General features: G+C 49.6%; 1 protein-coding gene across 6 annotated transcripts in view; it reads right to left on the reverse strand.

The window, feature by feature from the left end:
• Nucleotides 1-430: 430 nt before the first annotated feature.
• The window catches only part of TIAM1 (TIAM Rac1 associated GEF 1), a 150,959-nt gene continuing 126,046 nt past the window's right edge, over nucleotides 431-25,343 (reverse strand). For 3 of the 6 annotated variants that reach the window (XM_071417920.1, XM_071417921.1, XM_071417922.1), the window contains 13 exons: nucleotides 23,566-23,669; nucleotides 14,388-14,567; nucleotides 13,926-13,994; nucleotides 13,575-13,700; nucleotides 11,590-11,698; nucleotides 8,884-9,063; nucleotides 8,652-8,770; nucleotides 7,784-7,892; nucleotides 6,958-7,016; nucleotides 6,054-6,156; nucleotides 5,823-5,910; nucleotides 4,624-4,796; nucleotides 431-2,719 (listed from right to left, as the gene is read on the reverse strand). In XM_071417920.1, coding sequence (XP_071274021.1) covers nucleotides 2,277-2,719; nucleotides 4,624-4,796; nucleotides 5,823-5,910; nucleotides 6,054-6,156; nucleotides 6,958-7,016; nucleotides 7,784-7,892; nucleotides 8,652-8,770; nucleotides 8,884-9,063; nucleotides 11,590-11,698; nucleotides 13,575-13,700; nucleotides 13,926-13,994; nucleotides 14,388-14,567; nucleotides 23,566-23,669 — 1,862 coding nt within the window. In that variant the 3' untranslated portion in view covers nucleotides 431-2,276. Of the gene's footprint in view, nucleotides 2,720-4,623; nucleotides 4,797-5,822; nucleotides 5,911-6,053; nucleotides 6,157-6,957; nucleotides 7,017-7,783; nucleotides 7,893-8,651; nucleotides 8,771-8,883; nucleotides 9,064-11,589; nucleotides 11,699-13,574; nucleotides 13,701-13,925; nucleotides 13,995-14,387; nucleotides 14,568-18,133; nucleotides 18,574-23,565; nucleotides 23,670-25,343 lie in introns of those variants that run through there. The other 3 variants (XM_071417923.1, XM_071417925.1, XM_071417924.1) reach the window with 3 other exon arrangements.

The raw sequence follows: 25,343 nt of genomic DNA on the forward strand, positions 1-25,343 counted from the left end.
ATGGAGAGACTGGGGAGCTCCCCCAATACAATTGGCATTCTTCTGGAATTTGCTGCTTTTTACCTTGTTCTTTGGAACACTCACTGGAAGGCTCCTTGTGACCAGCCTGGAAAAGCAGCAGGAATGGCTGGTTGTGGATGCCATGAGGGAAATGGGAGTTGTCCCATCACTAAAACACAAGCAGAGACTTACCTGAGGGCTCCTTCCCAAGCTGGAAAAGCAGCAGGAATGGGTGGTTGTGGATGCCATGAGGGAAATGGGAATTGTTCCATCACCAAAACACAAGCAGAGCCTTACGTGGGGGCTCCTTCCCGAGCTGCACCAGCTGGGAATGCAGGATCTCCTCCCTGGTACCACCCTTCCCACCTCACAGCCCTCCTGTGACAGGCTCCCCACCACCTGTAACCTCTCCACACACCACTCTCTGCAGTTATTTTTGGGTTTTTTTCCTCCAGTATTTTATTTCCGACAGGCATTTACAACGTTCCATTCATAGAACTAAAAACATAAAAATAGACCTTCTTTCAGCTTATAAAAGAAATATATAAGAACCTTTGACATAGACATGTCATGACATTATGTACAAGAGCCACGGTACCTTCCCAGTACCAGCCTTCCAGTATTTGAGTGCTGACTGCATCCTCTGGGAGCAGCCCAGGACAGCCAAACCCTCCAGCACGTGGGACACCGACAGGTGATGGTACAAAAACAACCATGTGATCATACAAAGGGGGTAGAAACTCTTCTAAAGCTCTTACCAAAAGAAACCAGGAGATAGCAAAAAGTTACTAGAGAAAGCTTCCATAAGTCAAGTATAGTGCACCAGAAACCAGGGGAGGGAGGGGAGGATGCCAGCTGGGACACACAGACAGTGATGGACGTTTTGGGGGGAGGGGATAAGTCTTGTTATGCTTTAAAATATAGTCAGAGTGGATTTTATAAAATATAATCCTAAGGCTATTATAAAATTTCAGGTTCTCAAAGTACCTAGTGATGTGTCAAACACCAATAGATACTGACAAAACGAAACAAAATTTCATATAATCTTCCTTTTTTTTTTTCTTTTTCCTATAGGTGAGACTGCAATGGGGAAAGCTATATAAATCCTAAAAACAAAAAAAAGTGCTATTTTGTGTTTCGTATTTGGAAGTCTACTTAAAAACCACGAGATTTTAGTCACATTTTACCCTGTTTTAGATGTTTTAAATAAAAGATTTAAAATGTTAAAGAAGTTTACCTGTGTAGAACTTGTTTCATCCTATATTGCAGTGGAAAAGCTTTTATAAAGGAATTAAAATACACTAGTTTCACCCACGGTAGGAGAGTGGGCGAGGTCAGTTTTTTGGCCATGAATTCCTTGTCCCCCAAGCCCAAACTCTGCCAGAGAGAGTGGGGCAAAGGGATCTGTGACTCCAGCAAGGGCACACCGCAGATCCCTTTGCTCCACTGCAATTCAGTCATGTCATTTTATTTATTATTCTTTTTATTAGCTAACTAAACTCCAGTCTCAAACATATACAATAAACCTTTTCCTGAAGAAAGTTATACCTAAATAAGAGTTTTCCAGTTCATATTTTAATATAAAACCACTGTTCCTAACCCTCTGCAAAAAGCTAGCCTCGTATCCTAGACGTGGAGCTACCCTAAATCTCTTACCCCTTTGTGCCCCTGCATCTCAGGTAAAATACAAAAAAATATCTCTTCAAGTGTTAAATTTGGATCTCTTCCAAGAGAGTTTGGCATCTTTACAAGAGTATGTAAAACTAGAGCTTCCAACATTGACATTAAATTAGACCAGCCACAGACCAAGAGGACTGAACACGACATAAATCCCAAACCTTTCCTCACACGTTCCTAAAATACATGAATATTCTCTTACATTTAGAGAGGGAAAGGGAGTCAGAGTACTGTGACTGTACAGGTTAAAAAGGCAGTTTCCTCGTGAAGGAGATGAGCCTACGACCGACGGCTTTCACCAACCCCTCTGTCCTCGTGCTCCTGCCGGAGCCCATTGGCTGCACAGAGGTTAAGACACCCAGAGTCATTTGTTTTCCAGTGATTACCTTCTCCCCATGCTCGATTTCAGCCCCTGATTGTTTTAGAATAAATAAAGTGGTGTGAAAGCCCTTGGTTATCGCAAGACAGGACCTCAAGCTCGTTTCGTTCCCTGTTTTTGAGCGTTTAGAGTGTGGCCGCATGGCTTGGGGCCGGTTGAGCTGCCGCAGCGGTGTGTGCAAGTGTGCGCCCCGCGGGGTCACGGGGGGCTCGGGGACGCCTCAGAGCTCGGTGTTGAGCTTCCTGCCGGGCACAAAGTCCTCCCGCCGCACCCAGATGACCTCCTCGCCGTGGCCCTCGGCGGCGCCGTTGATGGCGGGCAGGGCCGCCTGCTTCCTCAGCTGGGCCATCCTGGCGGCGTGCGCGTCGCCGGCCGGGCCGGGCCGCAGCGAGGTGGCCTGCAGCCGCTCCCGCAGCTCGCGCTGCGCCCCGCGCGCCGCCTCGCAGAAGTCGTCGTCGTCGCTCAGGATGTCGGTCTCCTTGATGTCCTCCTGCTCCTCGTACTGCGCCAGGTCGAACTGCTCCTCGACCCAGCGGTCAGTGTCCCCTCCCTGCGCGGGCTCTTTCTCGGGGCTGCTGCCGTGGAGGGCCTCCGAGTCAATGGTAAACCTGTTTCGGGCCAGCCGCCGCCTCCTCCTCCCCAGAGACTTGCTGGGGGCTGACACTGCACACACAAAGATAAAACCCCACAGGTGTTTTACACACGCCACAACTCTGCGCTAAAGCCAAGTCCTGTCTGGGGCGGGCAGGGCCCGGTCACTCCCATCTCCCTGTGGCCCTGGATCCTCAGCTCCTTGGCACAAGGCCTCTGCACGAGGAGTTCCTGCTGCTCAGATCCACCGTGCCACTGATCATGGCCTCTGGATCCACCATGCCACTGATCACGGCCTATGGATCCACCATGCCACTGATCACGGCCTATGGATCCACCGTATCAGAGATCATGGCCTATGGATCCCTCATATCACAGATCATGGCCTATGGATCCCTCATATCACAGATCACAACCTCTGGATCCACCATGTCACAGATCCCAGCCTCTGGATCTATCCTGTCACAGATCATGGCCTCTAGATCCAGCATTATCACTGATCATGGCCTCTGGATCCCTCATGTCACAGATCATGGCCCTCAGCTGCTCCTCCTGAGCACCAGCCAGCACCAAGGGCACCTGCTCAGCTCAGCTTCTCACTCGCAGCCCCTGCTGCCAGCCCACCACAAAATCCAACAGCTTCACACCTTGCAGAGGGACATTTGGGATCAGAGCAGCTTTCCTACAGCTTTCCCAGGGGTAGCTCAGTGCTGAAGATGCTGCAGGCAATTACATTCCCTGTCCAGGCTCTGCTACTCCCTTCCTCGCTTCTTCCCTTCTGGGTGAGGACAAAACCAATCCCCCAACCCAGAAGAGCTGTCAGAAGTTCCATCTACTCAGCAATTGGCCCAATTAGCAAATTCCCATCCTCTGTGTCAGAACATCCTCCCAAGCAGGGGTAAATCCTGCAGGCACCACGCTGCTTCAGGGGCACACATAGAGCTCTGAGGTTGGAGTTTGTTCTCCTGCACTGAATAGCCTCTCAGCACTGCAGGATGAGTTTATCCAGCTCTGCCCTGGGGTTCAGGTCACATTTTAATATCCCTGAGCCTCACAAGATGCATTAACTACAATGGCTCAGCAGCTGCAAATGCTATCTCTAGGGAGAGGTCTGGACTCCAGGGTGGGATTTTAATCCCTGCAGAACTCATCACACAAATGCCCCATGGAGCCAATCTGAAAGGAGGCCTGGCATCTCCAGCAGCACCCCGAGTGAGAAGCTGGGCTCAGCTGGTGCTGGCCTGGCCTGCCCTGGTCAGAGGAGGAACAGAAAGCCTGGCTCTCTACAGTGCTGGATCTACTGAGCAGAAATAAACAACAGACCAGAACAAAACACGCAGCCGTGCCGTGTACTTTGGGGTTGGAAGCAAATGTTTCTTCCCTCCAGCATCTAGAGTTCTGAAAATGAAAACCTGCTTTTCCCTGAAGTCAACTGCAAAGGAAAATCCATGGTTTAGGAGAGGTCATTACAAAAATAAGAGTACCAAGTGCTAACTTCTCCAAATGTGGGAAGGAGGAGGATGTCCCCTTTAGCAGTTGAGCTGGAAAGGCTTAGGTGGAGGACACCCACAGCTGCCCCTTCAAACCAAGCTCAGGGGACCTGTTTTTCCTTGTGCATTTTAGTTCAAAAGTGCTCAGGTCACCTCAAAATTCTGTACATGCTTTTAAGGATCACACAGCTTCTGCTCTGTTCAGCTGAATCCCAGCTGGGAGTAAAGTGCACAGCCAATGGGTACTGCCAGGAATCCCATCTCCCTTCCAGGCCAGAAGCACTGCTCTGAAGCTGAGCCTCGAGTGCAAAGCAAGGTAAATAGAGGCAATTTAAGGCTCTCAAGGAAGTGAAGCATGGAAAACCAGCAGTTTTTACCAACACAGGAGAGAATGCTAATCCTAATATACAAGTGACAGACACCACCGTGTGCCCTACAACGCTGCTGGGGTTACTGGGATCTTGAAAGTCTGTAGCCCTACAGTACCTGCCCTGTTCATGGCTGGCCTTGCACCTTTTAGAGCACACAATCTTTTTCCACCAAAGGGAACATATTGCTGGGAGGAGGGCAAACTTTCGGTTTTAAGGAGCTGTCTTCTGTGTTTGTCCCGCAGGATGGAGTGCACCGCCTTCAGAAAGTCCTTCCTGTGCTCTGGAGAGCTGAAAAAGAGGTGGGAATGCAAAAGGCATAGTTACCCCTTGGGAACTGCTAGAAGCTGCCTGTAAATGAGGTAAATAATGGCCACTTCTGTGATTTAAGACAGTGCAAATTGACTGGCAGGCACCTCCCCAGAGAACACTCCCCTGAACTCAGTATTTTCAAAGCAAAGCTAAATCCATGGTCACTGCAGTGGGCATCCAAGGAAACCAACACCCAGGTCATGAATAAAGCATTCAGCCTTTCAGCCCTCTGGAGGTTTCCTTTCCCTGCAGTGCCACCCACACGTGGCTGTGTCCAGTGCCCATCCAGTGCTGCTCAGTCCATCTGTCCCTGCAAACACACCCACAGCTGCACAGCTCCTGCAACTCTTCCTAGAAGTAGCAATTGGCTTGGCACCAGCTCTGTTGGATCCTCATGAGTTCCAAGTTCTTCCTTGAACACTAAAAACACCACAACCATCACAACTATGGGTGTTTATTTAAGTGCAGAGGTTGGGACCTGGTGCCATGAAAGGAACCAGCTGAACACAACACCTGCCATAAAGATCCAGTGCTGCAGTTTACCTGGAAAATTGCAATAAGGCTTTTCCCATAAAGGTGCAAAGCTGATCAAGTTATTTTCAGAGGTTGTAGCAAATTCCACCTTCCAGAAGTTAGGTTTGAACACCCTCTCCCCACTCTCCCTAACTACGAATGGAGTTCCCAACTGCTGGGAGGTGCAGCAACCAGACCTTTGTCCTTATGGTGCCCAGAGTGACAAACTGAGGGCCAGCCCCAGTTCAGGGGGATGTTATCCCATCCCTTCACCCTCCCCTCAGTGAAGTCTGAATTCAATTCACTTCAGCTCTTCAACTGAGCTGGGATTTATCTGTTTGCACCAGGATTTACTTCAGTGGCACAGCAGGAAAGGTAAATACTGGATCCAGTTTAACAGTTCCCAGATTGCCTCAAAAGGAAAGACACAGGCAAGCAGGGATGCAGAGATGCAGCTGTGAAGGAAAACAGAAAACAGGGAGTCCCACTTACCTACAGCAGAGGTGAAATGTCCTTTCTGGCCTGCCCTCAGACTCAGATTTGACATGGACAATCTCACACACAGAATTGGTCTCTGCATCTGAAGGGAAAGCAAGCAGAAATTCACATCTACCTTCACAGGTAAGTGCAAAGCATTTACTGCATGCCCAGTGGGGGTGCCCAGGGCACACACACACCCTGCAAGCCTGGCAGATGGCAGGTTTTTAACTCCAGGGACATTACCTGCACTGGCCAGGGCCCGCACCTGCAGCGCTTCCAAGGGGATCATGTGGCGGAACCGGAACGGATCCCAGTCTTCATAAATTGAGGCTCTGTGGGATCCTCCCTGCAAGAATTTCAAACACTGTCAGGAAAGGAGCACCCTGGGGCAGGCAGACAGTGCTGTGCCCTGTGCTGAGGGCTCCCAGCTACAGAGCTGCTGCAATCCTGCTTTTCCCACCCCAACACCTCCCTTGGGGGCCTCTCTGTGGGGACTTTGCTGGAATCTGGACTACAGCAGCCCTAAGGCCCATCAGCTCTGAGCAATGCCCTCCAGAGTCCCCCAGCCCAGCCCTGGGTGCACACACACTCAGGAATATATCAGAGTTGTGCTTTTCTCTCTGAAGTCACCCCATGCCAGCTGCCTTTCCCCATGCAGGCACCTCCAACCCCTCTCTGCTTTATGCCATGGGTATGGATCACCAGTTTCCCTGTATCACTACAGACTGTGCCCCTGTGGTAGCACTGCCAAGCTCAGCTTTAACTTGGAACCCCAAACTCCAGTGGGATGCCTGAGCCACTCCTGATGGAGCTGAGAGCAGCCAGCACTCGCCTGGTGGCACACAACACCCAGGGCACTGTGTGAGGTGACAGACATTAATTAGCTCTCAGACACTCACACAGACCAAAGAATCTAAGCCAAGACACACTCACATCTTCAGCCAGGACAATCCCACTGCAGGGAATGGATGTGGCAAGCATGGCAACAAAGGACAGAGGAATGCTTGCTGTGCCCACCCAGCTGCTCAGACACCAGGGACCACGCATGCCAGCGCTCATTCCAGCTCCACGGCTTTGTGGGAAGAAAAACTCCCTCACAGCCCCAGAAATGCCCATGGCATCACCCAAACAGTCCCTGCACACTTACCAGTTTCTTCTTCTGTTTGGAACCATCCTTGTACACAAGGACCACGGCAGTTTTGAACACTGGAGGAGAAAGAGAGAGACAAAAGCTATGGAGTCAGAGAATCCCAGAATTCCAGGATAGCTGGGGTTGGAAGGCACCTCTGGAGATCACCCAGTCCAACCCCCCTTCCCCACCAAGGCAGGGTCACCCAGAGCAGGTGACACAGGAATTGGGGATTTTTGGGATGTCTCCAGGGATGGAAACTCCAGGCCCTCCCTGGGCAGCTGTCCCAGGGCTCTGCCCCCTCCATGGACACAAGTTCTTCCTCAGGCTGAGGTGGAACTCGTGTTTTACTTCATGGTCACTTCTCCTCACCCTGTCACTGGCACCACTGAGCAGAGTGTGGCACCATCCTGTGACAGCCCTTGGGGATATCTGTGTGGGTTGGTGGGGTATTTGAGTGGGTTGATGGGATATCTGTGTGGATTTGATGGCATATCTGTGTGCTTTGATGGGGTATTTTTGTAGATTGAAGGATTCCCTCTCAGCCTTTCCTTGCTAAGAGTGACCAGGCCCAGCTCCCACAGCCTCTCCTCAAGAGCATCCATAAGGCTTGGGATGGGTCTCCTCTATTCCCAAGCACATAAACCTTTCAGCTGTGCCAGGAGAACTACCAGAGAGGAGAACTGAGCCCTGCAACCTTTAAGGCCAGGTTTAAATTCCAGCCAGCCCTGGGGAAGGCCGTGCTCAGAGACTTTCAACATCTGCCTGAGGCACAGCTGCCGGTGTTTAATGTGAATTGTGCCACTCTTTAAGGCATGTGAAATGCAAGTCCTGGGATACAAACCGAACGCTGCCAGCTCAGGTTCCTTCTTCCACTTGCCCAGGGAAGCAGGAGGGTTCAGCCATATCACTGTGTTATGCAAGAGCAAGTCCCCCATGGAAAGGTCGGCCACCTGCCAACACATGCACAAAGGCAAGGGTTTTAATCAGCTCCAGGAATCTGATGGCAGCTTGCAGCTCAAGGAAACTTGCATCGAGTCTAGACCTGAACAAAATTCCCCCCAGCAAACTTCTGGAGTATTTCATCAGCTGACTGCAAACAGATGCATGTAAACCCCTAATTAATGAGCATAAATTAGGGTCAGGTAAACTCAAGAGTCCAGCTCTTGGAAGTCAAGGTCAAACTCAGATGTTTTCTTTGCCTTTCATTCCCCTTTGTCCACATTTCTCCCTACCAGTTTCTCTGTATTTTGTTGGAATATTTAAGCACATATTCAGTTTGGGGTGAGGTTTAGAGGCTGCATCAGGTGCAGTGGCTAAAGCAGCCCCTCCCCAGAGCTGCTGTGGCTCCTGACCTTGCCCAAGGGCTCCTCTGTGGACACCACATTGCTGGGAACACACTAGGAATGGAGTTCCCAGCTGCTGGCAGGTGCAGCAACCAGACCTTTGTCCTTATGGTGCCCAGAGTGACAAACTGAGGGCCAGCCCCAGTTCAGGAGGATGTTATCCCATCCCTCATCCTCTGCTCAGTGAAGTCTGAATTCACTTCAGTTCAGCTCTTCAACTGAACTTCAACTCTACCACTGGGATTTATCTGTTTGCACCAGGATTTACTTCAGTGGCACAACAGAAAAGGTAAATGCTGGATCCAGTTTAACAGGCAACAAAATAACCCTTTCCTCTCTAAATCTAAATCTTAATCTGATTGTTACCTCTTTTTTCTCTCCTGTTTGCTCTGCTATGAGTTGGTCAAACACTGCCCCATATTCTTCATGGATTTTCTGCATTTCATTAATGTGGCTGGCAACTTTGTTCATGGTTTTGATGGCCACTGCAAGAGAGACAGGGGATGAGCCAAAGGCACTTTTAACCCTCCGAGAGGAAGGGATGGAGGGAGGTTCAAGAGAAGAGGTGAGCCACACGAAAGTGGGGTTAAGTCCTTACCATCAAGGTGATAATGTTCTTCACTGTCCACATCAGTGAGAGCAAAGAGCTCCTTGAGCAGGAGGGGGTATTTGAGTATCCTCTGGATGGGTTTGATGAGGTAAGACTCCAGGGTGGAGGAGTGCTGCCGGCGCGGGTTCTGGGCATCCAGGAACGCCTTGAAAGCAGTGTCTGTCTTGGCTGCCAGATTCAAAGGAGGCATTGGATCAATGAAAAATCCTCACTGCTGCCCTGAGAAAGCAACTTTTCCAGGTTTAAATTGGTTTATCTGGAGGCATTTTGTGAGGAAGTGCAGATTTATTGGGCCTGCAGAATTAGATTTACGCCCTCCAGGATTTGAGTCACTGCCACTCTCTCCGGATGTGCTATTTAGGATTTCACAGCAGGCATCCACCTCCAGCAGGGCAATTTTTAATTGCACTATCCATGACAGAATCCCCTGAGCTGGAAGGACCCACAAGGATCATCCAGTGCAATCCCTGGCCCTGCACAGACCCCCAACAATCCCACTCTGAGCATCCCTGCAGCGCTGTCCAAATGCCCCTGGAGCTCTGTGGGGCCATGTCCATTCCCTGGGGAGCCTGGGCAGTGCCCAGCACCCTCTGGGGGATGAACCTTTCCCTAAAATCCAGCCTGTACCTCCCTGGCACAGCTCCAGCCCTTCCCTGGGGTCCTGTCCCTGGTCACAAGGAGCAGAGCCTGGAGCTGCCTCTCAGGACAAGCAGTGAGTACTTCTGGCCTGGCAGCTATTTTAGATGTTTTAATCATCTGCTCCCTTTAAGCAAAGTCTCACATTGGAAATTTGTGAGAAGTCACTGCTTCCCAGCCAGAGTGCACCCACAGTATTGACAAGTCTGGTTCTTGTTACCTCATTAAACCTTAAAATGCAGCACTGAGTCACAACAACCAGCAGGAGCTGGCGAGAGGCAGGAGCAGAAACTGAGGCTAATGCACCAGATTTTGGGAGCACAGGCAGACTGGACACCTGACTGCCATCATCTTTTCTACCTGACTGCTATGAATTAATAAAATTGCCATTTTCTCTGTTGCTCCCTCCACTGGAGCATAAGGAGGGAAGGAAGGAGGAGGTGGTATTTATAGACACAAATTATTCAGTGCAGGAGCAATTCCACACAATTGCTTTTATTGGAGTCATGTCCCCTGCTGGGGTTGGGAGTTTTTTTGCAGGCAGTCACCTGATTTCCATAAAGCAACTTGAGTTTCAAATGCAAAAGCCACCTGCACCTCAGCTGAGGACACCAAGTGACACCTGAAATACACTCCCAGGCTGTTGAAGAGATTTACCTCTGGAATAGAATTTTAAGTTCTGTTTATGCCATAACTCAAGCACAACACTTTCTCATTTATAAATACAGTCAGCAATGGAAAAGAAAAGCAAAAGAACCAGATCTACCTAGTCTACAGCTTTAACATTAGGGTCCTATAAAATACTGCCAAAAGAAAGCATGGATGTGACTAGCAACAAATCATTTATTTATGTATTCCACAGAGCTGCCAAGTACTCTTTGCAGCACAGGGAATAAAAGTTCACAAGCAGAAATGAAAAAAAGAAAAGTGCACAGAAAAAACCCAAACCCCAAACCAACCAAGAAATAAAAAAACTCAAAATTTTTGACTGTCAGACACGCAGATGTTGTTTGAAAAACAAGAGCTCCTCCCCCAATGGCACTGCTGCTACAACTGGAACCATTTGATTGTTTAACGTCTTGGCCAAAAAGGAATTGCACAAAGCACTGGTAACTCCATGGGATCTCCACTTCCACAGGGGAAAACATCCCTGTGAGGCAAGCTGGCCCAGGAGCCAGACCACAGGGCTTTCATCTCCCACCCAGCAAGCCAAGCTCTGCTAGGAACTGCCATGGGCACTCCTCAGGCAAACTGGAGTGAAGGCAAGAGGAAGGAGAGAGGGGAGAGAGGGCTAAAATATTTCACCAGCTTCCATGAAACATTCTCCCAGGCTGATCCTCCCCCATTCCTGCCCTCAGAGGTTTGGGGTGCAGTGACCACAACCAGAACGTGGCTGTGACAACTTGTTGGATTATGCTGTTTTCTGACCCAGAGATGGGGCAACTGAGAGGAGTTTTAAAAACTTGGATTCTATTTTCAATGTCATGCAAAGGGTGAGACAATACAGATGTTATAATTCACACCATCACAATCAGAAGCCAACTATTTCCTAATTCCAATACACTCTAAGTGTTTCTTGGCCTGCCAGCTTTTGTCACACCATGCTGTAAATGCTTTAAAGCCAATCATCTAAAATTACCCCTCCTGAATCTTATTACAATGCATCTTTCATAGTTCTATTTCTCCAAAGTACCCAGTCTTATCTACAAAGTCATCCTTTAAAACTTGTTTCTAGCTCCATTTCTCTCTCAGCAATGTCTGTCCTATTCCGTGGCATTTTTCTTATTTAACAAGAAATAATCTTTCATTATTCTAACCCAGCATTTCTAGTATCTTTCATTATTCTACGTCATGAAATTAGAAATTTCATTTCTAAGAATCTTTCATTATTCTACATCATGAAATTAGAAATTTCATTTCTAAGAATCTTCCATTATTCTAAGTCAGCATTTCTTATCTCAAAGTTTACATACAGATGTATATCATGTGAGCCTTCTGTCAGGCTTGGAGAATTCTCTACGAATCCACTTCCCACAGCAACTCTGAAGGGGCTCTTACCTTTCACCAGGACTTTGGGGACTTTAGTGTGGCTGGCACAGAAGGCACTGTACAGCTTGAACCTGTCAGCGTAGTACAGGAAGGATCCACCCAGGGAGAACAACACTTTCTGGGATGAAAAGAAAAAAAAAAAAAGCATTAGTAAAAAGGCATTTAGCTACTCTGCCTTCAGCCAGTTCATCTGAAGCTTCCATCCAGCTTTTGGAGGACAGGAGAATGCAGTTGTAGGGTGTTTGCACACCAAGACATCGCTGCTGGAGTGAGCCCAGGGGAGGCACCAGGGTGATGGAGCAGGGGGAATGGAGCAGCTCTGCTGGGAGGAAAGGCTGAGAGAATTGGGACTGTTCAGCCTGGAAAAGAGAAGCTTTGGGGTGACCTCAGTGTGGCCTTCCAGTGCCTGAAGGGAGCCTGCAAGGAAGATGGAGACAGACTCTTTACAAGGGGCTGGAGTGACAGGACAAGGGGGAATGGCTTCAAACTAAATGAAGAGTAGGTTTAGATGGGATATCAGGGAGGAATTCTGCCCTTTGAGGGTGGTGAGGCCCTGGCACAGGGTCCCCAGAGCAGCTGTGGCTGCTCCTGGAAGTGTCCAAGGCCAGGCTGGACAGGGCTTGGATTAACATGGGATAGTGGAAGGGGTGGAACTAAGGGATCTTGCAGGTTCCCTCCACCCAAACCATCCTGTGAGTCCATGATTCATCCACCCAGCCCTGGTGTGTGGATTCAGCCTCTGTAATCAGCACCATCAGCCAAGCCCCAGCCTGGAGGCAGCCCTGGCTGCACAGGGAATTAACTCCAGAGCTGCATCCAAAAACCTCGCTGCCCTCAGCAACAGCCAGAGCCCACAGAGAGGACTGCATGTGTCTGACCCTGCAATGGATCAGGGCACTGAGGAGCTGCAGGCAACCCTCATCCCCCACAAACACACCAAGGGGTTCCCCTGCCTGCAAATGAGCTGGTGTTCAGGGTCAAACACAATCCCAAAATGTCCTGGGAACCAGACAGCACCTGGTGAGGGGCTGAGAGCACACGTGGGCAGCCTGGGGACAGCCAGGGGGAGAGGGGAAGCAAACTGCAGAACTGAAAGCACAGAACCCCACATTTCCTTCCTTCACACCCAGCTGCTTTCAGACAGGCCCAGGGGCAGAACTGAAAGCGAGCTTGGTGCAGCTTTGTGGGAAGAGCTGGAAGCAGCAGCACTCAGGAGATGGAGTTTCCTCTGGAAGAACCCTTCACTGGCACTCCTCTCTTACAGCTCAGAGCACACAGGGCCAGAGGAACTATTATTATTATTATTATTATTATTATTATTATTATTATTATTATTATTATTATTATTATTCCTGTCCTTTGCCAAGGTGAGTGGTGCTGAGAGCCAGAGCAGAATTCTCCAAAGGAAAAACATTCTATCAGCTCCTTCCCATACCTCCAGTACCACTGCATTAGATACAAAATGAAGTCTGTCTCCACATCTCCCTGGGTTTGAAATGAAGTTTACAGAGCTGCAGTTTCCATTCCTACCTGTGAAGATGCACACCTGCTGAAAGGCAGAAGTGTTTGCCACCATGGACTGGAAGTGGAAACACAAAATTCCATGTATTGCTCTGATCTGTAGCCCCAGAGGGCTTCTGAACATGAGACTTGTCAGGGCAAAGATTTTATGTAACTTTCCATTTCTAGCATTTCCTGACAGCTGAAGGCAAGAAATCTGGCAGAAGGGCAAGAATAGAACCAAAAAGCACATGGTTGCTAGTGCTCTATATGGCTAAATGTAGCATAAACTATAATTGCAGCAGAATCATTTTTCAGCAGCACCAGCATCAGTTAAAACCCAATCTTAAATGGAAGAAGATGCAGGTTTTTACATGAACAGTGACAACAGTCAGAAAAATATGATGGACAGTGTTAAAGGTCTCCTCAAAATTTAGTGTCAGTGAGACAATGCAAAAAACGAGGTTTTAATATATAAAAGTAAACAATTATACCTTAAATTGCTCAACTTTTTCAAGCTTTTCCAGGTCTGGAACCAGCCTTACTCCATCTTCCAGAGTCTTCAGGAACTCTACCTGGAATGCTACCATTTCAGTCAGGTTCCCAAAGAGAACATCCAGCTAATAAAAGGAGAAAAAAAGCAGAATGCTGAAAATATCACTTTGAGGTTAAATTGTGTTTTCTAGAACTGCAGCAATTCTCAGTCCAATTGTAAAACAATGTGATGCCAGGAAAAAACAAGCTGCAGACATTACTGAGCAGCACCTTGATGCTCCACTCAATCCATTATTTGCAAGGAGTGGAATTCAGTGAAATTAATTTCAGACAAACAAGGGTCGACATACCTCATCTGGTGTGAGGAAGGTTTCTTTCTGTAGAGGCTTCAGGTATCTCTCCATCAGGCAATTTAAATCCTAAAAATTCAGAGAAAGATTCCCATGTTGGTCCCTCTGGATATTTAATGAGGTGGCAAATGATGCTTACCTAATCTGAGGATTTTCCCTTTTTACACACAACACGAAATAGCTGGATTTTGCCCAATTTAAGACAGGAAAAGGAAACATTCACACATTTCCAGTCACAAAACCAGAACCAGATCTCAGCGAGCAGTAACTGCGCGTCAGCTAAGCCCAACAGCCGAAGCACTTGGAAATGCCTTATCTCCGTGGTTTCAGTGACATTTCAGCCATTATATATATATGATATACAGAATATTTTGTATCACAGAACTGAATGCAAGCTCAGCAAGAGCTCCAGAGGTGAAGCAGAGCCAGCAAGCAGCGGAGCTCTGAGGCTGAGGCCCTCACCTTGACGTAGGTGCGCTCGGTCTCCAGGAGCTCACAGATGACCTTCCTGAGCTTGTCTGCGTCCGTGAGCTGCCTCATGGTGCTCAGCTGGGGCCCTGCACAGTCCTGGGGGGGAGCACTGCAGTCAGAGGGGTTCATTTCATGCAGGCTGCGACAGAAAGCTGCGACCTGCTCTGTGCTCTTTGGAGAGAAGGGAGAGGAAAGAGCAGCGGTAATATTGGAAGTAAGAGCCAGAGGAACAAAGGGGCTGAGGAGGGGTTTTGCAGCTGAGCAGCTGCAGCTTGGGGACTTCTCAACAGGCACCACAAGTGTCTGGCCTGTCTCTCTGTGACTGGGGATAAAGAAAAAAAAAAAAAAAAAAAGGAGTTGCAGAATTCAAATTAATTGAAGCGCTGTTCAGCTCCATTCCTGGTCTCACACACACGTGAGTTTTAATTAAAACAGGCTCATCCAGCACTTAAGACCGACAAACTCACAGAGAAACCCAAGAACTGGGAACCAAAAATGCCTGTGCAAACAAAAACTCTCACCCCAGCCCCAGGCAGTTCCCCAGCCAGGGCTGCAGCAGTGCTGGGAACAGCTCAGCTGACACAGAGGCAGAAATCACTCAGGCTGGGCCGTGGGGAAGCAGAGCCTCCCAGCTAAATCCCCTCCGGGCTCCAAGCAGAAGCTCTCTGGGCAGGCAGCTGTGTCCCCAGGCTGTGTCTGGAAATGTGCCTGGCAGGGTGAACTTCTTCCCCCTAAGTGCCAATTCCCAGAGCTGCTCCTTCTCCCTGCTTCCTTTAATATTTAATCAGCTGCCTATATAAAAAGCCAGTTATCCTCACTTCACCCCCTCGTGTTAGATCATTTCCTCCTATCTTTCATTACACTGAAGAGTTTGGAGCAGGAATAGTCTCTGGTGTCAGTGATGACAGCTCCAGGCTTCCAGGATTGCCAAGGCAGCCGTGGGCTGCCTCCATCCCTCCCAGAGACCTGGAGGAAAAGAGCTGCTCCAGGGACCACAGCTGATCATCCTGCCAGAGGACCTCAGCCCAGGCTCAGGGACTTCCCAGCTCTGCCTCTACAGCCCCCCAGTTCAGGAATTTCCCCATGGAAAGGGTTCCCAGGGAGGTTTGGAGTGCCCATCCGCTCTGGGCTGGGTGACAAGGTGGGCACTGGGCACAGCTGGGACTCCATGGTCTCAGAGGTGTTCTTCAATATGGGTAATTCTGTAATTCTGTGGAACAACTGACCCAAAATCAGCCTGTTCAACCAGAGAAGAGAGCAGAGGAGAAAAAAACTAACCCAAAAAAAAAAAAAAAAAAAAAAAAAGAGAGAGAGAGAAAATAAAGCGCATCCTCACCTTGCGGTTTGGAGACAAAGCTCTGCCCCTGGGACATCACTTCACTCCCACCCACTGGTAGTTGTGATCTCCATGTTTTTTAAGCCCTGCAGTCTGCTCACACAGAGCTATTTCCTCTCCATGCACCTACAATCCATGTTAGGACAAAAAAGATTTCCACCCCCTTCCCTTAGAGGTCTATTGGGGCTGCAAATGCTCCCCTGAGCTCCCACTGCACAGCACATGGGCAAAGATGCTCATTACACAAAGGATCATTTTCTTCAGGACACTCTTGTGAGCCAGGAACTGGCTGTCTATACAAAAATGCCTTTTGGACACACTTCATTCCAGGGAAAATATTCACCTTCAGTTTCTGAGGTTTAATTTAGATGTGGAAGAAAGGAAAAACATTGCAAGTTGAAGGCAGGAGGAAGCAGTGAGTTGGACCAGTCCACCTCCAACTCACTCTGCTCCTGGCATGTGTCACTGGGATTTGAGATGTAGTAATCTTAATTATTCAATAATTCCTGTTGTTTCTCAGCAAGGTTCCACTATACTTAATGTGCTTTTAAGTATAAAGCCCACCTAAACTTTTGGATTAGATCTGCATCGGATTTCAGCAGGTGTGACCTTGAAGCCAACAGCCCCAAATCTACCAGGGGCAGTGGGTGAAAGCCTGGCTCCAGCACAGGTTAAAACACCTTCCCAAGCCCCCTGCTCTGCTGGAAGGCACAGAGAACTGAGAGCTCAGACGTGAATCTGAGCCTGCAGAGACCCAGCACAGGCAGGGTTTTGCTCAGCAACGCTTGGCTTTGCTAGCACTACCCGAGGCAGACGTGTCCAGTGGCGTTTTGCTTTAATATCCAAATGCACAAATAAATCCAGTTCTAATGCATAAAGCACAATCTGGAATCAAACCCCCAAATAAACCAAGTGTTTTAAGCAGTTCCTGCCTGCCACTCTGCAGATCCCCCCATCCTGTGCAGGCTCCTGCAGGGAAAGATGGGTCACCCAGAAAGAGAGAGTGAAAATGCGCTCAGGGTGTGAAACACCAGCTCAGCACTGAAGCTGAAATAACTCACAGAGGCATGTGGTGTGCCCCAGCAGGAGCAGTTACACCCACATGGCAGGAAGGAAGTGTGGAGGACTTCCCAAAGCCTTATCTCCACTTGTGCACGCTCCATTCACCGCCCGAGGGCTGCAGCCAGGGCCAGCACTGCCCTGCCCCACATCTCTGGGGAGCTGCCCACACACCCCACGCTGCCAGGACAGAGTCACAGCCACAAACCTGCTCCTGTGCCTGTGCACTGACCAAAGAGCTGTGGGGTGTGAGCACACCTGCGTGGGAATGTCTCTGAGGTGTGATCAGGACGTGCTGAACTTTGTGTTTATTCTTAGCCAAGGGATGGAAAGCATTGGCTGTGCATATACAATCCTTCAGACATAAAGCACTGACCAAATCTGGCACTAGAGCAGATCCAGCTGCACCTAAACCCCTCTGAATTCAGCAACTCAGAGGGTCCTTTCTGACCCTCATCCCTCAATGGGAGGGTGCAGTAAACAACCAAGTGAGCCTTGCCACCAAGCCTTGTTAAACCACCATCATACTGACCAGCAAACTTGGTTACCTTATCAGTCCATATCAATAAAAATACGGTGGTTTCTCTCCTAGAACTGAAGTGCTTGACTCCCCCTGCAACAACTGCTGTGCTTCATCCCTGAGCACAATCCTGTCTACCTGGTATTCCCTTTAAAAAATCCATTCCCAGACACAAAGCAGGCACACACTGCACACGGGGGCTTCAGGGCACAGCTATTTTGGTGAAAACTCTCAAGCAGATTTCACAAAAACCCCTCTGTCCCCATTTTCCCAGAGACAGTGGATAAGTAGGGAACGTATGGAAGAGAATCAGATCCTTTTATCTCCCTGCAGCAGCTCTGCCAGCAGTGACAATGACAGCTCTAAACCAGGACTTCTCACGGGGAATTACGGCATCACACTTCAGGCACAATCCCGCAGGCAATCCCTTCAAAAAGCTGAAAGTGGAGTTCACAGCCATTAACCCCTCCTCGGAAGGGGGCTCAGCAGAGGAGCCGAGCTCTCATCCTTCCCATGGAGGAGGATCAAGGACATCACAACCATGGGGCTGCTGCTGCAAAAGCCGTAGGCAGTGCTGAAAGCCGTTTCCTGCTGTGTTTGCCATGCAGACACATCCAGCTGCCCGGGCATCAGGCAGTGCGCTCTGGGCACACTCCGAGCAGCAGCGCCCGCCCAAACAAAGCCCATCGAACCGCAGCATCCTTCCAGCAGCGCTGCCAGCGCCGCGGCACGGCAGGCAGAGCCTCTGCAGGGCACAGCGAACCGCACCACAATCCCTGAGCGCCGCTCCCGAGCCCATCCCATCCCCTGGGACCCGCTCACCAGGTACAGCATCCGGAGCAGGGAGTCCCCATCCCTGCCGGCGCTCTCGCTCCGCACCCTCCGGTTCCCCCTCCGCAGCGCCGACATCGCCGCAGGGCACCGCGCTCCCGGGGCCGTCACCGGGCGGGCACCGCGCTCCCGGGACCGCGCATCCCAGGCGCCTCCCTGGCTGCTCCTGCTCCTCCTGGGCTGCTCCTGCTCCACCCAGGCTCCCCGAGCTGTTCTCCTGCTCCTCACAGGCACCCTGAGATGTTCCTGCTCCACCCAGGTACCCCAAGATGCTCTCCGGCTCCTCCCAGGCACCCTGAGATGCTCCCACTCCTCCTAGGTACCCCGGGCTGCTCCCACTCCTCTCAGGCACCCCGAGATGCTCCCGCTCCTCCCAGACACCCCGAGATGCTCCTACTCCTCCCAGACACCCCGAGATACTCCCACTCCTGCTCCTCCCAGATACCCCGAGATGCTCCTGCTCCTCCCAGGCACCCCGGGCTGCTCCCTCCGCGTGTGAGCGGGGCAGGGCAGCGCCCACCGCCCCCCGGCGCCTCCCCAGGCTCCCTCCCGTGCCATCCGCTCACCGTCCCGAGCCGGGCGAGGCCAGAGCCGGGCGCTGCGGGGCAGGCAGCTCCGGCAGCGGGGCTGGAACGCGGCGGAGCTCGGGGGGGGATGTCTGTCGGCAATGTCGGCAATAGCGGTGCCTGTGGCTCAGCGCAGCCGGCGGCACGGCTCGGCAATACCGAATGAAAGGAGCTTCAAAGAGCCGATCCTGCCGCTGGGAAAGGGACCCCGCAAATCCCCCTTTTAATCCTTTCACGGCTACTGCTACACACTGAAGGTTTGGAGACTTACGCTGGTCTCGAGTAATGCTGCAGAGAGCAGCCGACCTACTTTTCTTGGGGAAAAAAAAATCCCTCCAAGTGGCACGGGCGTGCACACACACAGAGCCCATCGAGCACACTTCCCCAGGCAGCACTGCTGCCAGGTAATTGGCCTTGACTGCCACAGGCACAGTCTGCAATCAGAAACAGGGAGAAACAGGCTCCTGCAGCAATTTTAGCTGGTGACACTTCTTACAGCACATCCCCAGTTGAATTCAAAGGACCACGACAGGAAAAGAAAATACACAAAGACTGATTTTGAGATTCAGTACTGGCAACCTGCAACATCAGCAACTCGTCTACTCAGTTTTCTGGGTGCCCCCTTGGAACCTCAATATCAGAAAGGCCAAAATAATCAGGTCACCACAGGGGCAAGTGAAGAAAATCACTGAAGAAATTACTCTGGTGTGAAATGTTTTGATGCTCTGTTGAGCAGAGGCTGGCACAGGGGCATGCCCTCCCTGTTTCGTATAAACAGTCTGAAATTTGGTGCTAGATGAAACCAAGCCTGAAAAGGTGGCAGAGAGCAGGCTTTCCTTTCCCCCACTCCTCTCCCTCCCAGCTCTCTCCTCCCCTTGGCCCCCACATGAAATGGGGACAGAAAGGAAAGGCAGAAGTCCACCCCGGGGCAGAAACAAGCAGAAACAGGAAAGCTCAGGCCAGGGCCAGCTGCACCTGGAAAGCGCCCTGCTCACCACCCTTCACATGGATGTCACCCCAAGAGATAAGAGGTGAAATTAGATAGGGAGTGAGGCCAGAGAGCAGCAGCTATCCCACACCACTGACACCTCAGCCCACCTTGGAGAAGGGTTTCTAGTGTTTTACCTGAAGAGACACCTCACTTTCCCTTATTCTATATAATGGAATCATTGCTTTGACAAGAACGATGGAGAAGAAAGCTCTGCATTATCAGGCCTTTAGGATATGGAGAAGACAAGCTTCTCAGAAAAGGGAGGAGTCCTCAGGGCTCCTGCTGCACCTCCAAATCCTTCAGCACCACCACAGCTCGGAGGCTTTTGCAGATTAAGAATCCAAAGCACCACTCCTAAGGAAACACATACCCACAGGCACACATGCTGGGCTGGGGGAAGGGACAGAGGCACCAGGAGGAGGAGGAGGAGGAGGAAGGACACATCCCAGTGCCTCCTGTGTCACACAGCCCCCTGCCACCTGCCTGGCAAGGGTGAAGGGCCCAAGGGCAGCTCTTGGTGGGATTTCCCCCCACTTACCTTCACACAAAGCCTGTGCTAGGAGAGCAGAGGGAGGCGGCTGCGAGCACCTCGCTCCTCTCCTCTTCCCATCAATCATTCATGAGCCCTAGGATCTCTCTGCTGCCTGGAGAGCCAGGGAGCTTCCTGGGGAAGCTGTCCCTGTCTGCAGTGCTCCCTGGGCAGGGATGGAGCCTGCCCCAGGACTGCTCTGGGATCCCTCTGTGCTGGAAGGAGGGGAGCTCTGCTGCTGCTAAAATGGGAACGTTCCCCTGCTGACCAGCAGTGAATGGATGGGGGTGCTCCTGCCCTGCTGTACCCAAAAAGGGCAGGAAAATAAGGGAAGTGTCTCCTGAGCTCCACCATGCACGGCTGGGAGCAGGATGGGATAAAGGGGAAGGTGGCACGAGGGCAGAGCCTTCCCCTTGCCATGGACAGAAATAACTAACCCCTGTGAAACAGCCCTGAGGACACCACCTTAATCTGCTGTGCCATAATCCCAGGAGCATGGAAAGGTGTGGGAGTGCATGGACAGGAAAACACCTTTGTTTTCCTCCCCGTTTCTGTGATTTCCCATGGGAGAACACACACTGCAAGAATCCTCCTTCCCATGCACATCAGCTTTCCCAAGCAGACAGAGAAGCCAAGGGATTAGGAGAACCCTCAGCTGAGCTTTTTTTCTTCCCCACTACCATACACTGGAATTTTCTATAGGCATTGCAGCAGAATTTGGGAGTTTCCACAGTCAGCAAGGAAGGCACTAAGTACAGAGCAGGGACAGCAGCATCCCTGAGATTGCCAAATTCAGGATATTAGACACATTCCATAGGTCCTTGTGCCCTTCATTTGTGGGAGAACATTCCAAGCAGTTTGAACCAGGAAAAAATAAAAGCCTCACTTCCCCTTCACCCCCCACAAATACAGAGACATATTTCTGTATCCCAAAGGAAACACTCAGTGACATCAACATTGCATAGCCAGACGGGCAGGAGCTCTTCCAGTTGGAAAGCAGGGCTCCTTAGAGCTGGGAGCTACTCCTCCAGGAGGGAATATTCAGCATTAGAGCTGCTAACACCCATTTCTCAGTTTGACTCAACCTGCTGAGCTGCAGAGCTAATCGGGTAATCCTTGTGCCTTGTGCAGGCAATTCCAGCTCTGAGCACCCAGGGGATGAGGGGCAAAGCCCCCCAGGCTGCCCTGGCAAACCCATGGAGAGCAGGGACTCCCCAGCAGCCTCGAGCTGTGCTCGCTGCTCTGCCACAGCCTCCTCTGACAGAACACACTCTGCTCACAGCATATGAAAATCCCACGTATTTACAGTCAGAAATCCCCAAATACCAACAAACACCTCCACCGGATAAAGAAATTCACAGCTAAAATCTAGCAACAAACGCTTCCACTTACTAAAGAAGAAATTTACAGTTAAAAATCACAAACCATCAACAAACTTCTCCACTTACTAAAAAAGAAATTCACAGTTAAAAATCCCAAAGTATCAACAAAGACTTCCACTTACTGGAGAAAAAACTTATAGGTAATAATTTCAAGCTATCAACAAATGCTTCCACTTACTGGAGAAGAAATTTACCGTTAAAATTCATAAACTATCAACAAACACTTCCACTTACTAAAGAAGAAATTTACAGTTAAAAATTGCAAAGTTTCAACAAAGACTTCCACTTACTGGAGAATAAATTTAGTGTAAAATCCTAAACTATGAACAAACATCTCCACTTACTGGAGAAGAAATTTACAGTTAAAAATCCCAATGGACCAACAAACATCTCCACTGAATAAAGAAGAAATTGACAGTTAAAATTCATAAAGTATCAACACATACTTCCACTGACAGAAGAAGAAATTTTCAGTTAAAAATCCCAATGGATCAACAAACATCTCTTCTTATTGGAGAAGAAAGTTACAGTTAAAAATCTAACTATCAACAAACACTTTCACCAACTAAAGAAAAAATTTACAGTTATGAAACACTATCAACAAATATCTCCATTACTGGAGAAGAAATTTACAGGTAAAAATCCCAAACTATCAACAAACTATCATAAAGTATCAACAAACACTTCCACTTACTGGAGAAGAAGTTTACAGTTAAAAATCCCAAAGTATCAAGAAACTTCCACTTACTAGAGAAGAAATTTACTGTTAAAAATCGCAAAGTTTCAACAAAGACTTCCACTTACTGGAGAAGAAACTTACAGGTAAAAATCTCAAAGCACCAACAAACACCTCCACTTACTAAAGAAATTTACAGTTAAAAATCCCAGACTATCAACAAACACCTCCACTTGGTGGATAAGAAATTTACAGTTAATATTCATAAGCTATCAATAAAGACTTCCACTGACTAAAGAAGAAACTTACAGTTAAAAATCCCAAACTATCAACAAACATGGCCCCTGAGTGAAGAAGAAATTATGTGTACTTACAAGCTGTTCCTCAATAAACCCTAGAAACAAAGGGTATTCCCCTTCCCTGTGATCATTTCATGTTTCCCTTCCGCTGTGTGGCTATCAAGGACACGAGTGCAGGCTGCAGTGCCACAAGGGCTCAGGAAACAAGAGGCCAAGGTCTTTTCCTTCCTTTCTCTGCAGTGGAGCAGAAGGGACCAGCCCAGAGCTCAGTGCAACACAGCTCGGTTAAACAGGAGAGAAAACAGGCACGGAGGGGAAACACCAACAGACTGAGATCTAATTCTCATGACACCATTAACTGTGGAGGAAAACAGCTGTAAGCTCTCAGCATCACCTATATCACAAATTCCTGCCAGCAATCAAGATAATCCGCTGGATTGTGCCTCGGGAGCCACCGATCATCACCCACTGTCACCACCAACCGCTGTGGAAAATCGATGGCAATTAGCAGCCCATTTGCACAAGCTCTTAGCTGCAACTGCAGAGTTTTGCTTCGGTTTGAGCTGGATTGGCTGTGATTAGTTTGCAGTTAGACACCTGCGTGTGAGCGATGCTATTGCTGTAAGGAAATACAGTTTAATTTACATTTGTCCTAAGCCTAGCAATCAAGAAAGAATAAGAAATCCTTGTAATCCACGTGGTTTAGTGGAGCTGCTCTGGGGATGGAGGTGATAAACCAGCCCATTTACAAACTCTGTGGGGAACATTGTCACAGGTACTGGAGATGTGAGCCCAGCCTGGAAAAAGGGCACGGATCTTGCTGAAGAGGCAGCAGGTGACGTGCCACCACCAAAGGCACGGTTTGCTCCATCCTGGATCATCCAGAAACACCCTCACAGATCCCATCTGGGATCATCCACAGACACCTCCACAGCAGAAGCAGCGTTTTCCCAGCCAAGGTGGAAATTGAGCCTCCTCACCTTGCTCATCTTCTCGGCCTCGTCCGACGACTCCAGGTCCTGCGCCTCCGCCTCCTCCGGGGCCACCTCGGCCGAGCTGTCGGGGTCACTGCAGAGGGAGTGCCCTGCCAGAGCAACACGGGGGTGAGAACAAGGCCAGAGCTCCCCAAAATCCCCAGGAAGCCCTGCTGCAGCCGTGGAGCTCCCATGGAACACCAACAGCCAGAGGCACCCAGCGACCCGTGAGCAGGGCGTGCAGCACAGGTGTAAAAACAAACAGGTTACAACCAGACATCATCTCCCTGGCCAGAACAGATTCAGAGATAGGGCTAAAATGTCACATTGAACCCCTGACATCCAGCCTGCATTGCCTGGCTGGTGAGCAGTGCCAAGGAGCTTTCCACCCCAGTGGTTTCACATGGAAACTGGGAGTGTGCAGCTCCTGGTGCTGGCCAGCCTGCCCTGGCTCACGTGGGACATGGTGATTCCTGTATTTCTGACCTGACACACTCGCTTGCTGAGGAAACAAACCCAGTGTTAGACCTTTTTAGCAGACAGGACCCAACATTCAGCTGCTGTTCAGGCAGGTTTTTAGACCCCGCTATTAAAAATAAATTACATGACTGTGCAAGATTTCCCACTTTGTTATGTCCAGAGGTAATCTGGAAAAGCCAGAGTTCAGAAATGTGGAAATAACTTCAGAACATTTTCTGCACACTGGGATGGAGCCAAGTTGGGCACTTGATGAAATGGAAAGAATATAAAAGGTAGCTCAGAGCTCAGGCCCCTCTTCTGAAAAGGGAGGGCTTACCTTGGAAAAAGATGTGCCTGGAGGGGTTGTTTGGCAACACAGAATCTATTTGAAGAAGTGTTTTTCTGTAAGCAGCTCAGTTTTCTGAGCCTTGCCCAGATTTTATCAAATCTCTCTATCAGCTTTCTGCTCTCCCTATTAACGTGTGAAGAGGAATTTTCAAGGTGTCCATTTAAAAAACCAGAGAAAATAAGTGCTATGTGCCTTAAATTGTGTGGGCCAGACTGTGTTTTTTCACTGCAATTAATTTCCTTCTCTCACTGTGTGAAATGCACCTTGCAGCTGTTTCTCAGCCCAAACCAAGGTAAGAGTCTTCGTTCAGTTTACTTTCAAGGCACCCCTCTTCCTTTTCCTGCATTTAACCCGTTTCCTGCACTTTCAGCCAGCAGACAGGAATCTCTCCCAGGAGCAGACTCACAGCACGTGTGCTGTTCCTGATGTCTCTGGCCAGCAGGGACCTGAGCAGGTTGATCTGCTGCTCGTTAAATGCAGCCAGAGCAATAAAGCTGCACCTTCCTGCCCGTGAAAAGCTCCCAGCTCCCGGCCCACTTCTGTCAGGATCGTTCCATCACCTGCTTTTTGCCCTGGGCATCCTCATTTAGCTCTGTCAGGATGCTGCTTTCCTTCCTCCTGACCACTGCCATTTGCTGCCTTCATGGGACATGCAGGAATTAGGAGGGGAAATGCAAAAAAGCAGCAGGAAAAGGGGGTCAAAAAAAGCCCTGTGTGCAGCCCCAGCACAGAGGGAGGTCACAGGAGCCCCTCACACCTGGGACAGTGTGACCAATGCCCATTAAACAACTCCACTTGTGGCCACAACCAGCACAATGGAAGGAAGTTTTCTATCACTGGAGCAAAGGGGCTGGGGCTTAAAGGTCTGGAAAATCATGGAAAGCTTCAGCACCAGCTCAGCACTTGGCGAGGATTTCCCACAACTGCTGCTTCCAGTTTGCAGGGCCGGTGTAATTCAAGGTTTTAATGAGAATTC

Source organism: Agelaius tricolor, unplaced genomic scaffold (assembly GCF_023055355.1).
Source record: "Agelaius tricolor isolate 1412-34295 unplaced genomic scaffold, bAgeTri1.0.p SCAF_71, whole genome shotgun sequence".
In the NCBI taxonomy this organism is placed as follows: Eukaryota; Metazoa; Chordata; class Aves; order Passeriformes; family Icteridae; genus Agelaius; species Agelaius tricolor.